Consider the following 18,293-nt stretch of genomic DNA (forward strand, 5'->3'; position numbering starts at 1 on the left):
GGTTCAATATGGGCTCCATATTGAGTACGAGAATTACTAGCCCTATACATTTCAAAAAGAGAAATGTTGTGCTACAAGGTATTAGAAGTTATTGACTGGATTTAATGTAGTTTGGTATAGCCTGGTCATTTGCAAAAATGAACTTGTAGCTCAGAAGCTAACTGTTCTAACAGCCATTCTTTCTTTTGATACTTGGAAGTTATCACTAGACACATGGTCATTCAGCATAAAAGCCTGCTTTTCCAGGCCTCTACTACAGATACAATTACATGATTATGTTCTTGTCAATGAGATAGGAACAAAGGTAATATGTACAACACCCAGATATACCTGTAAAAGGAGTGAGTATACAACCCCCTCCAGTCTTCCCGTCAGGATGGTGGAGCTGCAACAGCTATCTTGATAGGCCTCAGAGATAGAAGCCATGTATCGATGACAACAGGACACCACCCCCACCCCCACCCTTATGTATGCTTCCTTAATTTTGCTTTCTCCAAAAAAATCTTACACTCATTTTCCCCAGTCTACTGCACATCTGCTGACAGCCTCTTGGTCATCTATTTTCCTCTCCTCCTGTCTTTGGCCATGAGGTTTGAATGAGATTTCATTCTAAGCTTGAGGGTAGGCCCTGACTTACTCAAACCAATTTTTATCTCATTAATCACAGTGACTGGTTCAGGGATGGGTATAATTTACACCCAATGTGCAAAATTAAATCTCTAGGTTTAGCTAGAACTAGGGAAAATTTTACTCTACCCCCTGGGAGATAATATGTGAGAAAGATAAAGTCTGGAATAACAGAGGCTTTTACAAAGGCACAATTAAAAGAGGGCCACGGAAGACACTGTTTGAGCCAAGGCATCAAGCATCACTTGGACCCACACCTACCTGGGAACTTTGTAGGCAATAAATTCCCATAAATGTTGAAGCCACTTTGAGTTAGATCTCTGTCCCTGAAACAAGCGGATCAACCCATTTGTCCTCTAAGAGACATGACATGCTTAGGCTCATCTTCCCCCTCAACCACCCTCCATGTGTTATTCACAGAGTCCCTTCCTCACCTTTATCTTACAACTAATCATCAATTGAAATAATCTGTTTGTGTCTCTTGCTCACTCTACACTAAACTCAAAGGCAGGAACCATGTCTTACTTATCTTTGTAAATCCAACAACTATAAAATGCCTGGCATATAGGAGATACACTAATAAATATCTGTTGAACTAAAGTAAGCTAGGCAAAATAATTTATTCATCTGAAGCTCAGACTGGCTGAGATTTTATTCTATGTGCTTCACATACTGCATTTGAAGTATGTGAAAAATGCTTTATTTATTACAATCCCAGCTGCTGACGTTTAGAAAAATGTAGGGATCAATCCAAAACATTACTCAAAAATAAATAAATAAATCCTTCAAATCATTGCTTTGGAAGCCACTTCAGAATACATACCAAAGGCTCCCCTTACAGATAATGGAAACAGAAAGAACAGTCTAGAGAAGCCATGAAAGTTTTGTAGTTCTGACAGAACAGAGCCAACAGGAAGCCTTCATAAAAGTGATAGGATTTCAGGAGCTATTTAAATGACCTAGCCCTGAACCATACTCAGAGACCTTACCACATGCTCAAATATTATATTAGGAGCTGTAAGAAATATACAACAACAGGAATAAAAACTACTACTGACATTTACTGAGCACTTGTTATATTCCTGCCTTTGTGCTAAACATTTACCCAGCATACTAGCTATAATCTTTATTAACTCTAAAGGTAGTCAGTTCCACTTAATACATGAGAAAACTGAAACCCACAGAGTTTAAATAATTTGCCAAGGGCTGATGCCTGGGTGGCTCAGTCGGTTAAACATCCAACTCTTGGTTTCAGCTCAGGTCATGATCTCAGGGTCATGAGACCGAGCCCTGCAGCAAGCTCCATAATTAGCACAGAGACTAATTAGGATTCTCTCCTTCTTCTCCTTCTCCCTCTCCCTCTGCCCCTCATGTCACTCATGCATGCTCTTCTCTCTCTCTCTAAAATAGGTAAGTAAATAAATAAAATCTTTTAAAAATAATAATTTGCCTAATGCCAAAGAGTTGGAAAATGACAGAGCTAGTATTCAAATAGAAGTCTATCTCACTCCATTATACTATACATGTTCCCAAGGAGGCTCCATTACACCATACTGGACCCATTTTAAAAATTAATATAAGTTAACATATAACCTCTAAATGATGTGAAACAGACTAAGTACTACAGAAAATCAAAGAGCTTCATTACAGCAAACATCTTGGGAAAGATTTCATGATAGAAGTAGGATGCATCCTAAACTGAAAATAGGTAATAACAGAGGTCAAAGGTAACAGTAGATAAGGTTTCTTGGGGCAGAGGGTGGCAGGGAGGAACATACTAGAAGAAAATGTAGAGGCAGTTAGAATTGACCTAGTAAGGGGATCCCTGGGTGGCGCAGCGGTTTGGCGCCTGCCTTTGGCCCGGGGCACGATCCTGGAGACCCAGGATCAAGTCCCACATCGGGCTCCCAGTGCATGGAGCCTGCTTCTCCCTCTGCCTATGTCTCTGCCTCTCTCTCTCTCTTTCTCTGTGACTATCATAAATTAAAAAAAAAAAAAAAAAAAAGAATTGACCTAGTATAATGTATCAAGTTTTACCAATAAGGCATGAAACCAAGCAGTAGATTGAAAAAAAATGACAATATCTTAATGATGCTTCCTCAAAAATTATGCCTTAACTATACGGAGAAAAAGTATCTTTTAAAGTTGAAATAATTAGGAAGGTTGGAGATTTCATCAGAATTTTAAATCTGGATGTTTATCCCATTAATCTTCAACCAATGATGAGAGAAAACTAACCATTGTGATTTGAAATATTATTTGTAAGATCTAAGAACAAATTGGGAAATGACTCACCAAAATCATTTTGAAAGGATTTTTAAAGTTATTATTTTTTCATTTTCAAAGGCAAAGAAGAAATTTCGTATCTGTGGGGATGGGGAGGTGGAGGCAGGAAAGTTCTATGTGGCAGCCTCATGAAATGAACACTTATTAAATAGTGTCTCATTTCCTGATGTTAAAATATCATGTACCTTTAACATAATGGATAAACATGTTGAACTGACTGCTAGATTAACAGTCTTCTCTATTAAATTATAGTCTATTCATTAAAATGGTGTATAGCACTGTGCGTGTATGCATGCACATGTGCATGTGTGTGTCCCCATGCTCAGAAGTTCTTTCTACCATGCATGACCCAGAGCATTTTCCATCATTCACTATTACAGAAATAAGGGCCCCATGGAGGGCAGTCCTGAATACCATTTCTTTGCTTTTTCTTCCTGTGAAATCTATGCAGCAGAATAAGTAGAATGGCATACATGAAAGAAGACTATCATTACTCAGCATGCTACATGTTTTCTGAATCTCTCTATGCTCATATTTCTTTTACACATTGAGTAAAAATACAAGTGAAGAAATGCAAACGTGACCTGTGGCCAAGCATATATTGCAGTTCAGCATGCAGCTGTCAAAAATAGTTGGTCTTTCTCCAAGCCTGAAAAACACATGAAAAACAGCTGTATAGGTAGTCAAAAAGGCAGACAGGAAACATCAAGAGACTGATACATAAGAACAGAAGAGTCCAAAAGTCTGTGGAACTTCCGCTTGCTAGTTTTACACACACGCACGCACGGAAAAAATTTTGGTTGTTGTTGTTACAGAAAAACTGAAACACTAACTCATTAATCTTTATTGCAAACCTAACTCAAAAATGATACAACATGTTTGCCATGAGCAAAGACATAAAAATGTTCAGAGTAGAATTTCAACAGATACTGACTTAAAAACAAATGGTAGGTGGATTTCTAGAGCTTGCAGGACTTTAAATTCACCACCATAAAAGAGCATTTTTATACTTTTTCATTCATATCTTCATTTAAATAAAACTACCATAGTTTTGAGATACATGATACTATTTGGTCATGCTTAATAATTAAGAATTGGCAATTAATTCAATGAAAGTATAGCTAACTTTTTTCTTATGACTCCCTATTTTTTTTATTTGAGCATTCTAAAAGCAATCAGTGTCTGATAATAATGCAATATTCAAGTAGGTTCTAAGTTTAAAACCTTAGTTTTATATAAATAAATCCCTAAGTAAACAGAGGAAATCAACAAACAGAACACATATGTTGAGCTAAGTAGCTAATATTTTTAAATATGTACCAGGGAAATATTATACAAATTCTCAACTATTATTTAAGAGTTTCTCCCAATAAATAACTTCATGAGACTAATTACTTTAAGACTCAAGAAAATAAAAATTGGGGCTACATACTAATTCTTCCTATGAACTTGCCTTTTGACATTTTAATGTTTCTCATTTTAATAGGCACTTTAATAGCCTTACAAAGACCACTAGTGTGTGCTCTGCCAAGCTATTTATCACAATTTTCCCCTTAAACTGTGAACAAGTTTAATAACGTATTATAAAGAAATTACAACCATTCATTAAATTAGCATTATATGTGATAGATTCATTATGTATGCAATGTTAGAGCGTAAAAGAAGGCCCTAAACATTATATTATCACTCGCATCCATAAGATATTGGGTGAATTGCTTTGTCCAATGGTAATGATCATGAAAGGTTTGATAACATTCTCCAGAACTCACATTCATCCAATAAATTCCACAACATTCACGGTATACCTAGCATGTGCTAGAACAGAGACAGAGTTGCTACCCTAAGAAAACTCAGCAAACATGGGAGTTAACCAGTTAAATATTATAATAATGTAAGAAGAGGGACATATCAGAATAATTTAAAAGGCAACGCAGCTTGATTAATAGTGTCTGGACGAATCAAGAAAAGCTTCAAAACAGAGATAAATAATATTTGGGTCTTGCAGGTTGAGAAATAGTTTGCCAGACAATCAGAGAAACAAAAGCGGAGAGCACCCTGTGCTCAGACACATGGATTATAAGAGAATTATGTCTGTAGAGGAGTGAGAGCAGTGCACTCGGGGGAAGGGTATTAGGTGGACAGAGACACTGATGAATATGGCAGACATGTTCATCAGAACTAATGGCCAAGCCAGAACTTGAGACCAGATTTGATGCATCCTTATTTTAGCCCTGAAAGCTCTGCCAGTTTCCTCACCTGTAAAGCAATGGTATGAAAAGATTATATGATGCTGCTATAAGGATAGAATATAACAAAAATACACACTGCCTGATCCTGGTAAACATTCAATAAGTGGTAAGTAAATAAGTGATATAACTGGATTGCCCTCTTTCTTACAGATCGAATTATGGGAAATAACTTCAGGTTGAGGGGAAAAAAGTCTTTCAGAGCAAAAAGGGTAAATTTAATATAAAAAGGAGTATACAATCAGAAATTTATCTTTTTGTCAAAGTAAAGGGTTTTTAAGACTTTAAGAACTATGGAAAATCTTTCAAAACTTAGGTTTGTGTTACTCAAGTTGATAATGTGCCTATTTTAAGTTTACTTTCCTCAAAACAGCAATTTCCCTGCCATGGTAACTATTGAAATCTCTAAAGAAATGTATTGTGAGTGTACCAGAAAGCCCTATCTGGGAATGCACTGTCCCTGCCTCTACATCCTCCCCCCAACACACACATATCTATAATCTTCCCCCATCTCTAGTATTAATGAGTGACATAAGAAAGACAAGACAGGTGATATCATACAGAGAGTTCATTACTTCTTAACATTCCTTTCTTTTCTCTCATCCAAAAGAAAAATTCTAAAAGTTGAGGGTATAGTTTTTTTAAGTAACTAGTTTCAAAGCAAGGTAGAGTTCTCAAGGTAATAACAAGCATGATAGGAAATGAGAAAACAAAAAAAGTATTAACAAACAGAAAACATTTTAAATACCTCTTCATTTTGTACAAATATTCATTTGTAATATTAACCATCCCATAAAGCAGTAACTCCAAAAGCTAAATATTTGTTTTATATATAGTTACTCTTTTAATCCTAAAATGAGTGTATCAAAAGAAGGAACAATAGTCTATAGTCTAAACTGGACTTGCTATAACCAATTAAATGAAGTTATGAAAAAAGTAACTAAAGCCAAGAAATTCTCAGCTTCGTCTAAACTTGTACAATTTTTAAAAAGTAAATCAAAATGAGTTAGGGATAATGGCAATGGTGACTTTAAACTTCCGCATTTGTCAATTCTTATCACAAAGTTTGATGTGCCATTTAACCATTGTTTGGTCTAATAAACATCCTTGGATTCTTCTAAAAAGAAACCATTAAAAAAACATATCTTTAATAAAACTCATAAAAACAAAATATACCAAAGCAATCATCTTAATATACAGATGCCAAGCATGTTATCAACCCACACAAAAACTTCAAAGGCACTCCAGTGTCTCCAGAAATAAGTATAAATTAATCAACAGGAAATCCAAAGAACTCATTAATGTGTCTGCTAAATGAACTTTGACTACTCTCTCTCATCCAGTCCCAACCACCAAACACTTCAGGTAACAGAAAACTGCCCTCATGCCCTTAGGCATTTGTCAGTCTAGTTCAATTCATTTCAGAGGCTATTCTCCCACCTTAATCTCACAAAATGCTTCTACATATCCTCAATCCCCAGGGTACAACCCCATCTTCGAAACTTTCTCCAATCCCCTCTAGCCATAATTACCACACTATCCCTCTAGTTTCTCTTAGTACATTCTGCATCACTCCCTATTGGTACTGACATTTTTCCTGTTGATATGGTTAAATTTGGCAGATCTGTCTCCCCTCTCCAACTTCCACAAAGCATAAAACCCTTGAAGATCTGTCTATTTTGTTTCCATTATCTAATTTACAGTATGGAATGCAATCCCTTATATGTTAGGGCCCAAAACATCTGTTCAAGTCAACAAAATCATCATGAAAGTAAAAAACCAAGTAGATTGTACTACTAGGTACCAAGATGCCAATGATCCCCCAGTAGGCCAAGATATTTAACCATATTGGCATATTCACATGAAAACACCTTAAGATCTGGCACCATACTTTATTCACCACACCTCCCAACCCCGAAGTGTCCCTAGAATATAGTAGGGCTTAACAGCTCAATAAATATTTGTTGAATGACTGAATAACATTAAAGTAAAAATGGCATAGTAAAGGCCCTGAAATCATTAATTTTAATATGTGAGAGTTAACAATTGGAATTCTAAATTATATTAGGGCTTAGTACTATGTCAAAAAACAAAGTACTCATTGTATGCCCAACATTAGGTACTCTAAGAAATATTAAGAAGAAAGGAAAAAGATGAAGGATAACTCAGCTCTTAAGAAGATAAACTCTAATGGAAAGGCACAGGAAATGATGTTAAGGTGGCAGAAGACCCAAAAGGAAAATATATAAATGAATGTGAAAATCACTTAACCATAGAGAATAAATTGTGGAAGCCCAAAGAGGCTGCCAAAAGAACAGAATGATCTTCAGATCTGTCAGTATTTCATAAAACTCTAACTTTGAGAACATACACAGATTAAACCTTAAAGCTTTAGTAATTATTAGAACTCTGCATGCAGTCTTTCTGGTCTATAAAAAACAAGGGATAATTACCAGAAGAAAACTACTCAAAAAAAAAAAAAAAAAAAAAAGGTACTAAATAAGATATTCTCTGGCTGTTAACTGTTCCCAGAGCAGGATGGTATATCATAAAAGAACAAATTGGAGAAAGTATCAAATGCAGATTAAAATATAAATGTGTAGTGGAAAGAGCAATGATTTTGAATCAGAAAGACAAGATTATAAGGTTTTGAATCCTGGCTCAGACACAATCTACAGATGTAACTTTGACTTTAATTTAATTCAGTCTGTTTCTTCAAATGCAAAATAAACCTTATCACAATCTCTACACTCCACTGGGTTGCCATGAAGATTAAAGAAGGGAACAGGGGATCCCTGGGTGGCTCAGAGGTTTAGCACCTGCCTTTGGGCCAGAGCGCGATCCTGGAGTCCCAGGATCAAGTCCCGCATCAGGCTCCCAGCATGGAGCCTGCTTCTTCCTCCTCCTGTGTCTCTGCCTATCTCTCTCTCTCTCTCCTCTATCATAAAATAAATAAATAAATAAATCTTTAAAAAATAAATAAATAAATAAATAAATAAAAATAAAGAAGGGAACATATGCAAAATACCCAGGTTAGTATTTGGAACGTGGTAGGAATGCATGCCAATCTTAATCCCAAAATTTGCCTGCTAAAATTAAAAAAAACAACCCCCTAACTTCCCCTAGTACCAATATTTATCTACACCTTGGATATGATAGTTGTTTTCTTTTTTATTTTTTAGGATTTAATATATTTATTTAAGAGAGAAAGAGTAAAAGAGAGCACAAGCAGGGGGAGGGGCAGAGGTAGTGGAAGAATCAGGATCCCCACTGAGCAGGGAGCCTGATCTTACGCTGGGCTTGATCCCAGGACTCAGGAATCATGACCTGAGCTGAAGGCAGATGCTTAACCACTTAAGTGACTGAGCCACCCAAGGGCCCTTGATATGATAGTTTAGTCATTAAGTCTCACTTCATAGGTATAAAAGGATAGAAAACATCTCAGGAGAAAGGACAAAAGGTGACCAGGAAGTTGGAAATGGTTCGGTTTAAAATTCCAATCTTTATTTGCAGAAGTACTTGCTAAAGCAATGATTCCAGAATTTAACTGATCATCATAGGTTGTAAACCTTGTGAACTGTCCAATCAAAGATTTTTTTAAAAAACACTATTCACCAACATTTTGTATAAAGACAATATAATACAAATAAGTAGGAAGTAGAAAATGTTAACAGTAAGTATAGCCCTTTATCTGAGCAAATTTATTTTAGCTTTATAAAACCTTCAGACCTTAGCTAAGTTTTTTGTTGCCTTAAAACCACACAAAACTTTAACATGGAATAGCATTTGAAAACCACTATTTTATCCCAGCATTAACCACTTTTAAAGAACTTCTCACAGCAGCACTTAAGAGCCACTATTGTAAAAAAAAAAAAAAAAAAAAAAAAAACAAAAACCCTCAGAAAGCAAGTACAGAAAGTGTTTCCTTTATAAAAACAAAGGAAAAACTTCTTCCAAAACCTATTCAGTCCTAGGTGAGGAAATAAGCATTTTCCATAGACATACTGGCTCTTTATAATCTCACCACCCTGAGGCTTCTGGAATCCAAAAGTGAGGCAAAGGCTCCCTCTGCTGACAAGTAGAAAAGAATCTAATCCTATCAAAAGACCCTGAGACACTGGACGTTTTAAAAATCTTCCCAATATTGACTGGATATTGCATACTTATTATTCTCTATCAAAGACTAATTTTACTCTATGCCCTAAAACACTGGCAGATATCTTCAACTGATATGAACATGAAAGAGATGTATAACTAGGTAACACTCAATATTTCAACAAATCATTGTAAATCGGCTTTCAAATTTCTTGGTTTCTGCTCTATGGTCTAAAGGTTAACTAAGCTATAATGCCATACAAAGAGGAAATTAAGTAAAGAAAGGTAAAGAATTCAGGTGGGTTTTAAGAGGTTATATGGAACAAAGGTAGCACTCTATGCATGCATTGAAATTCAATGCAAATTAAAAACTTCAAAATTAAAAATAATAGCCATTTATAAGTGCTGGCACATAGATTATTAGCATATCCAATTCTAGAAACTATTCAAAACTTGGGAAGGCCAAGAGTTATTGTTCTCATGTGACTATGGAAAGACTGAAGGCTCAGGAAAGTTTGATTTGTTGGATGTAAGGCTGGCAAGTAGCAGGGCCAGAACTCAACCCTATAAGTCTTCTAATCACCAGTCTTTTTCCTCCAACTGAAAACTAAGCATAAAGTAGGTCCTCTAATAACATAATCTATAAATCTCTTTCTGATTACAAATTCGACATGGCCTATTATCACAACTGCACTTTGTATGCTTGTAACATCACATTTAAATATAAAATGTTAATTATTTCACTTTGGCAGACAAAGCTTGATATAACTGCTTGCTGATTCTCCGATACAATTTTTTTTTTATTCTTGTCTTATTTCCAAAAGAACTGCCTTCAAAGATAAATAAAATTATTAAATGAGTAGATGACAATAGCAGATAAAACCCTAATTCTCTCACTAAATTACTGAATAAAATGTTTGTGAAAAGCAGAAATTTTAATCACATAAATATGCTGCCAAAAAAACAAACAAACAGTAAATAGAAATCAGAAGCCAAACAGTAAATGAAAATGAAAAAAAACAGAAAGGTAAACAGAGCCCCTGGGGCATTTTCCTAAACCAGATAACACTCAGCTTCAGTTTTCAAGTTCTCAAATGACATATGGTAAAGAAGAAAAACCTTGGGGCTCATTCTATGGGGGAAATCTAATTGATCCTGTACATGATCTCCCTCCCCCCAGTAGAAAGCTAAAACCACAAAGGCCTCTACCCTTAGTGTAAGGAGAACTTAGAAACAGCATTTTCCCCCCTCAAGCGCAAGAGAAAGCAAAATAAAATGCACATCTCAAAACCTGGAACCAGATGAAGGAAAAAAAATCTCTCTTAAGAATTCATAAACCCCAAGTTGATCTTAATGTGGGTTTTCAGACCAAATTCATCCCATTGGCTTGCCCAAGAAACCTTAATCTGTCAATTAAGTATAAAGAGATCCTGGGTAACAGAACAACCAAGCACCTGACAAAAGAAAATTCAAATCTCTGATGGGGCACACCAATCATTCCCATGGATACAGTTCCAAAGAATATGACCTCACAGGCAAAATCACAAATATGTAAGGAATTGAAGGCAATAAGAGCAAAAGACACCAAAGAAATAGAGAACAGAATCAGAATTACAAACTATACTGAAATTGTAAGAAGACTATAAAAATACTAAATTTTACGTTCAAAAAAATAAAAACAGGTCTTAAAAATGTGATCACCAAAACACTGATTTGAAGGGGCAAATGCACCCCAATATTTATAGAAGCAATGTCCACAATAACCAAATTATGGAAAGAATCCAGACGTCCATTGACTGATGAATGGACAAAGAAGATGTGGTATATACATATATAATGGAATATTACTCACCCACAAAAAAGAATGAAATCTTGCCATTTGCAACAACACAGAGTTAAAGAGTATTATGCTAAGTGAAGAAAGTCAGAGAAAGACAAATACAATATGATTTCACTCATGTGCAATTTAAGAAACAAAACAGATGAACATAGAGGAAGGAAGAAATAAAAGAGACAGAGAGTGAGGGAGGCAAACCAGAAAACAGACTCTTAACTATAGAGAACAAACGGAGGATTGCTGGAAGGAGGTGGGCAGGGATTGGCTAAACGGGTGATAGGGATTAAGGAGGGCACTTGTGATGAGCACTGGATGTTACATGTGAGTGATGAAATAATGAAACCAGTATTATACTATATGTTAACTAACTAGAACTTAAATAAAAACCTGAAATTTTTAAAAAATGTCATCAAAAGACTTGTCAACAACCCCCAAGCAGATTTTTTAAAGGACAAAATTAACTTTGAGAAATAAAAAGTATAATAATTAGACTTAAAGTTAACAAAACTCCAAGAGTAGTTTCAACAGAAATTAGTCTCTAAATAGCAGTGATTTAGGAAATAAAAAAATAGAAATCATCTAGAATGCACTAATAAGAAACATAGAGACAAAAAACGAAAGTGGACTGGAAAGACACGAACAATAGGGTAAGATAATCTAACATATATCTAGTTAGATTTCCAGTAGGAGATAATGGAAAGAATACAGGAGATGCAATACTCAAAGAAATAATGGCAGAGGACTTTCCAGAACTGCTGAAAGGCATCAATCCTAAAATCTGGTTTTAAACCACATAAATTTCAAGTCAGAAAAGTAAAAATAAATCCTCCCTTAGATACTCAAAAGAGAAATTGCAGAACACCAAAGACAACCTCTTAAAAGCAATAGAGAGAAAAAGATGAACAAAAGAAGAACAGCTACACCGAAAACTAACAACACCAATGGAAACCAGAATAGGGCAGAATATCTCTTCTGTAGCAGGAAAAATAGTATAGCATTGTATGTCAACATAGCATTGCATACCCAGCCTTGTCCCCAAGTACCCCCAAAAATTTTAGTGTAATAAAAGTAATAAAACAAAGATTCCACTCACAATATTTATCAAAGCAATTAAGTTCCTAATACACTCTAACCCAACTTCCAAACCTTGACTTCCTTAGGAAGGCCAAATTGGAGCCAAATTAAGCAATATACCACTGAAAAAATACCGCATTAACATGGTATCTTTTCCTTAATAGCACTTGTGATTTTATACCAATTTTTAGGATTATCTACTTAATGTTTACCTCCTTCTCCAAATTTAATGAGGCCACAGATCTCTATATTTGGCTCACCACTGTATTCATAGTATCTATCAGGGTGCCTAACACACAAATGGAAGTTGGGAGGCGGTGGAGGGAGAGAAGGGGAGGGGAAGGAAGGGAACAGGATGGGAGGAAGAAAGGAGGAAAAAGAGGAAGGAAGAAGGGAGGATCTAACTAATAAATTAATAATATTTTTACTAGGGATGCCTGGGTGGCTCAACAGTTAAGCGTCTGCCTTTGGCTCAGGACGTGATCCTGGAGTCCCGGTATCAAGTCCCACATCCAGCTTCCCTGCATGGAACATGCTTCTCCCTCTACCTGTGTCTCTGCCTCTCTATGTCTCTCATGAATAAATAAATAAAATCTTAAAAAAAAAAACAGTCAAAACTAATAAAAAATAATATTTTTACTAAATGACATAGAAGGACAGCTAAATAAACAGTAAGACACATTATATTCCTGGATGGAAAGTATAAATATCATAAACATGTCAGTTATGCACTAAAATAATCTATAGATTTAACACAATGCCAAACAAAATTCTAGCTTTGATTTTTTTCATGGAACTCAATAAACTTTTTTAAACTTGAGAGAGAAGTGAAAAAGCAAAACCTATAAATTTGAAAAACAAGAAAAATGAAGAATGGTTAGCCCTCCCACACATCAAAACATACTGTACAATATTTTTTCCAGATATACTATTGGCACTCCTTACAGATATGACATTATAGACAAATAAATCAATGGCAAGGAATAGAGCCTAACAGCAAATGACTATATGGGAATCCAGCATATGAGAAAAGTGGCATTCCAAATTATAAAAAGAATATTCACAAATGGTGCTTGGACAACAGGATACAATTTTAGAAAACATAAAATTAGAGCCTTACTGTATATCATATCTAAAAATGAATTCTAGAAAATTTAGGAAAAATATGAAAATATTTGAGAATTATAGTATAGAAAAGATCTTCATAAGAACAATACAAAGAAGTCATAACAAAAAAGATCAAAACATTCCACATCAAAAAAATTAAAACATTTGTACAACTTACTAAATGAACAAATTTAAAAGTTAAGTTTAAAAGGTCATGTGTCCTTAAGCAAACTGTTTCTTCTTGTCAATCCTAAATTTTCTTATGCCTAACGTGAGAATATTGACCTACTTTACAAGGTTGCTTCGAGAATTAAATGAGAAAGTTTAGGTTAAATCCTTAGCATAGTCTTAGGTGATAGCACCTAGCAGGAACCTAATAAATATTTACTACTATTTCAAATCACAAAAATATAACATGTCCATTATATGGAGCTTTTTAACTTTTTAAAAAATTATATTACCTAATGTTGGCATAGATATTACACATAGCAGGGTGCATCTCTCTGCCTAAAACAATTTATACTATGAATCAAAAATTTTTTCTCCCAACTATCCAGTACTAGGATTTTATCCTAAAGAAGTATAAGAGACAAATACAGAGATTTAAATACTGGTAATTTATGATCATAGTTTTTTTTTCTCATTTTAACTTCAGTTTTATTGAGGCACAATTGACATAAAATTTAAGATATTTAAAGTATACATCATGGTGATTTGATATAGGTATACAATCTCATTAGATAATTAACATCTACCATCTCAGATACTTGTCTTTTTTTTTTCTTTTTGTGGTAAGAACATTTATGTTCTACACTTGGCAAATTTCAATTATACAATAGTGTTATCAGCTATAGTCAGCTAAAGTCTAATGTTTTACATTAGATCCTCAGACCTTACTCATTTCATAGCTGAAAGATTGTGCCCTTTTGCCAACTTCTCTCGACTTTTCCTACCCTCAGCCCCCGGCAAATACTTTTCTAATCTGTTTCTATGTGGGGTTTTTTTGTTTTTTGTTTTTTGTTTTCGATTCCACACAAGTGATACCATGTACTATTTGTCTATGTCTGGTGTATTTCATTGAGCATAATGCCCTCAAGGTCCTTCCATGTTGCTGCAAATGACAGAGTTTCTTTCTCCTTACTGAATAATATTCCATTGTACATTATCTAAATATCTTCTCTATCCATTCAACTATTGATGAACATTTAAGTTGTTCTGTACCTTAGCAACTGTGCAGAATGTACATGTAAGTGCAGACATTTCTTCGAACACCTGTTCTCATTTTCTTTGGAGATATACCCAGAAGTGGAATTGCTAGGTCATATAATAATTCTATTTTCAGTTTTTTGAGGAATTTCCATACTGTTTTCCATAGTGCCCACACCAATTTGCATTCCTACCAACAGTGCACAAGGGTTCCTTTTAGACCCTAGACAACACCTGTTTTCTCTTTTTGATGACAACCATTCTAACAACTGTGGCAATATCTCATTATGGTTTTGATTTACATTTCCTGATAATCAGTGATGTTGAGCACCTTTTCATGTATCTGTTGGACATATATATGTCTTCTTTGGGAAAATAATTCAGTTCCTCTGCCCATTTTTAATCAGATTATTTGGGGATTTTTTTCTATTGATTTGTATAAGTTCTTTATATATTTTGGATATGAATTCCTTATCAGATTTTTGATTGCACATATTTTCTCTGGTTCTACAGACAGCCTTTTCATTTTGTTGAAGGTTTCTTTTCCTGTGCAGAAGCTGAGTTTGACGTAATCTCACTTGGTTTGGGGGGGTGGTTGAATTTAGATAGTGTTTATTTTTAAATTTGCACGAAATCTCACGAATACATTCTTGTTATAATAATTATAGAAAAAGTCCCCCAATGTCCACCTTTGATGCTGATTTTTGATCATCAAGCAACCTTGTTTTGACTATAAAATTTCTAGTATTTCTATTTCCCCTCTCATTTTTTTTTAAGATTTTATTTATTTATTCATGAGAGACAGAGAGAGGCAGAGACACAGGCAGAGGGAGAAGCAGGCTCCATGCAGGGAGCCTGATGTGGGACTTGATCCGGGGACTCCAGGATCACACCCTGGAGTGTGAAGGCAGGCACCAAACCACTGAGCCACCCAGGGATCCCCACTCCCTCTGATTTTTGTGGTACTAAAATGTTCCCTTTTTTTCCTTTGTAGTTTTATTAAGAAATAATATTTGAAAATTGTCAGGAGACTAGATCATAAGGGTTCTCATCAGAAGGAAAAAATGTTTTTGTTTTCATTTTTTATATCTATATGAGATGATGGATGTTAATTAAACTTAATGTGGTAATCATTTCACAATATATGCAACTCAAATTATTTACACTGTACTTTTTTTTGTATATTTTTATTGGAGTTTGATTTGCCAACCTATAGTATAACACCTAGTGTTCATCCCGACAAGTGCCCCCCCCTCAGTGCCCATCATCCAGTCATCCCATCCCCCCACCCAGCTCCCCTTCCATTACCCCTTGTTCGTTTCCCAGAGTTAGGAGTCACTCATGTTTTGTCACCCTCTCTGATATTTCCTACTCATTTCCTCTCCTTTCCCCTATAATCCCTTTCACTATTTTTTATGTTCCCCGAATGAATGAAACCATATAATGTTTGTCCTTCTCCGAATGACTTACTTCACTCAGCATAATGCCCTCCAGTTCTATCCATGTTGAAGCAATGGTGAGTATTCATCCTTTCTAATGGCTGAGTAATATTCCATTGTATATAGAGACCACATCTTCTTTATCCATTCATCTCTCGATGGGCACTGAGGCTTCTTCCACAGTTTGACTATTGTGGACACTGCTGCTATAAACATTGGGGTGCAGGAGTCTCGGTGTTTCACTGCATCTGTATCTTTGGGGTTAATCCCCAGCAGTGCATTTGCTGGGTCATAAGGGAGCTCTATTTTTAACTCTTTGAGGAACCTCCATACAGCTTTCCAGAGTGGCTGTACCAGTTCACATTCCCACCAACAGTTATGCTGTACATCTTAAACTTATACAGTGCTGTATGTTTCATTTGTTTTTGCTTTTGTTGCCTTTACTTAAATCCAAAAAATTATCGCCAAGACTTCTGTCAAAGAGCTTATTACCACCTATGTTTTCTTCTAGGAGTTTTATGGTTTCTTACATTCAAGTTTTTAATCCATTTGGAGTTGATTTTTGTGCATTGAGGGGTCCAGTTCATTCTTTTGCATGTGACAATCCAGTTTTTCCAACATCACTTATTGAAAAGACTATTCTTTCCTCAGTTGCAAATTCATGGCTCCTTTGTCAAAAAACTAATTTCTGGGTCTCTATTTCTTTCTATTGATCCATGTACCTATTTTTATGCCAGTAACATATTGTTTGGGTTACTATAGGTTTCTAATATAGTTTGAAATCAGAAAGTATGATACTTCCAGCTTTGTTCTTTCTCAAGATTGCTGGCTACTTGAGGTCTTTTGTAGTTCCATACAAATTTTAAGATGACCATAGTATATTTTAAAGGCATAATATTAGAAACAATTCCACCAACAGGACTGTATCATAAAAAACTCTATAATCATTCAGAATTATATCAGAACATTTGTTGATTTTATAAACACTCATGTTATTGTTAACCAAGAAAACAAACTTAAAAGAATAAATACAATATGAATAGTTCCATGGCATAAAAACTTGGAGTAAAAAGATGAAGTAAATACACTAAAATAGTCATATTGGTTAGAGAACTCTCAGTGGCAAGAATAGATTATTTTATTTCCCTCCTCAAGCCTCATCCAAAGTTTTCTACAATTAACATATTACTTAAATTTAAAAAAAAAGTTGGAAGGGGCAGGAATCCATCAAATGCCCCACCATTCCTAAAGCTGAAGTCCCACCAATGACTAGCTCTTTATTCCCTAATCTTATAGGAAGTAAAGATTAAAGTTCAGGCAAACATATGTTAACTATACTGGAATTTAAAATAATTTAAAAAAAAAAAAAAAAAGAAGGGAAAAAAGGAAATAAAGTTCAGGAAAACATTTAAAAACCACATGTCCAAACATAAGTTGAACCCCGGCAAGAAGACAAATTAGTTAAAAGCTTTTGACAAAAATGATGACCTGAATTTTAAAATAGCTAATCTATACTCTTTCTAGAACTAAGAAGAGAGTAAGCATTTGGCCCTAAAAAGGTTATTCTTATTACATAAAATAAAATAATGTCCTCTGAATATAACTCTCTGTTCTTATGGATGAGAGAAGAGAGAAGAAAAGTGAGGAGAGAACAGAGGGATTATACCTTCAGCTCATCAAAAAGTACTTAATACAACTTCAAGAGACGCCCTATTTCTATTCACTGTAAAATATCATCTGAGCCATGAAAATGCCAGATTCCTACTGATCTTCTTTACCAGGATAAAAGCATTGAATAAAAAGATTTGAATAAGCATTAATTACTGAGTAGCCTACCTAGAAAGAAGTGATACATTTCTTTTCACTGAGTAAAAAGTCAATGAAGGTCAAAAAAGAAGTTTTAACAATGCTATTTCTCTAAAAGACAATAAATACATTGAAGGTCACCAAGAGTAGAATAACTGTGCTTCAAACTCTCCAGCACCTCAAGAGAAGACTGGACCCAAAATTAATCAGCAGGAAATATTACACAATGACTTCTGTTGTTCGGTATTTTATCAGCTTTATGTATATTAGTCTCATATCTTCAGCCATGTGGAAAGATCCTTGGGGAAGGAATAACAATCATTCAAAAGATATTTGTCTGACTGAATCTTGTTAATTTTTTTTTTATTCCTGCCAACTTGCTATAGTTTTTCTTTAGTAGTTTTCTAGAACTCTTCCATTACTCAAATGGGCTTTCAGCAAACAGGTTAATTAAAATGATTGTGAAAGAATATACTACAGAGGGGCATCTGGATGGTTCAGTCAGTTAAGCATCTGACTCTTGATTTCATCTTAGATCATGATCTCAGGGTCCTGAGGTCAAGCCCCACA

General features: G+C 35.0%; 1 protein-coding gene across 18 annotated transcripts in view; it reads right to left on the reverse strand.

Annotated features, from left to right (window-relative positions):
• The window catches only part of BBS9 (Bardet-Biedl syndrome 9), a 432,524-nt gene that overhangs the window by 329,564 nt on the left and 84,667 nt on the right, over nucleotides 1–18,293 (reverse strand). Inside the window, exon 6 of one of the 18 annotated variants that reach the window (XM_072783533.1) lies at nucleotides 3,498–3,562. The exons of 15 other annotated variants lie outside the window; for them this stretch is intronic. In XM_072783533.1, the coding sequence (XP_072639634.1) occupies nucleotides 3,498–3,528 (31 nt within the window). In that variant the 5' untranslated portion in view covers nucleotides 3,529–3,562. Of the gene's footprint in view, nucleotides 1–330; nucleotides 352–888; nucleotides 2,543–3,497; nucleotides 3,563–18,293 lie in introns of those variants that run through there. 2 more of the 18 variants (XM_072783534.1, XM_072783535.1) reach the window with 2 other exon arrangements.

Source organism: Canis lupus, chromosome 18 (assembly GCF_048164855.1).
Source record: "Canis lupus baileyi chromosome 18, mCanLup2.hap1, whole genome shotgun sequence".
Classification (NCBI taxonomy): domain Eukaryota; kingdom Metazoa; phylum Chordata; class Mammalia; order Carnivora; family Canidae; genus Canis; species Canis lupus.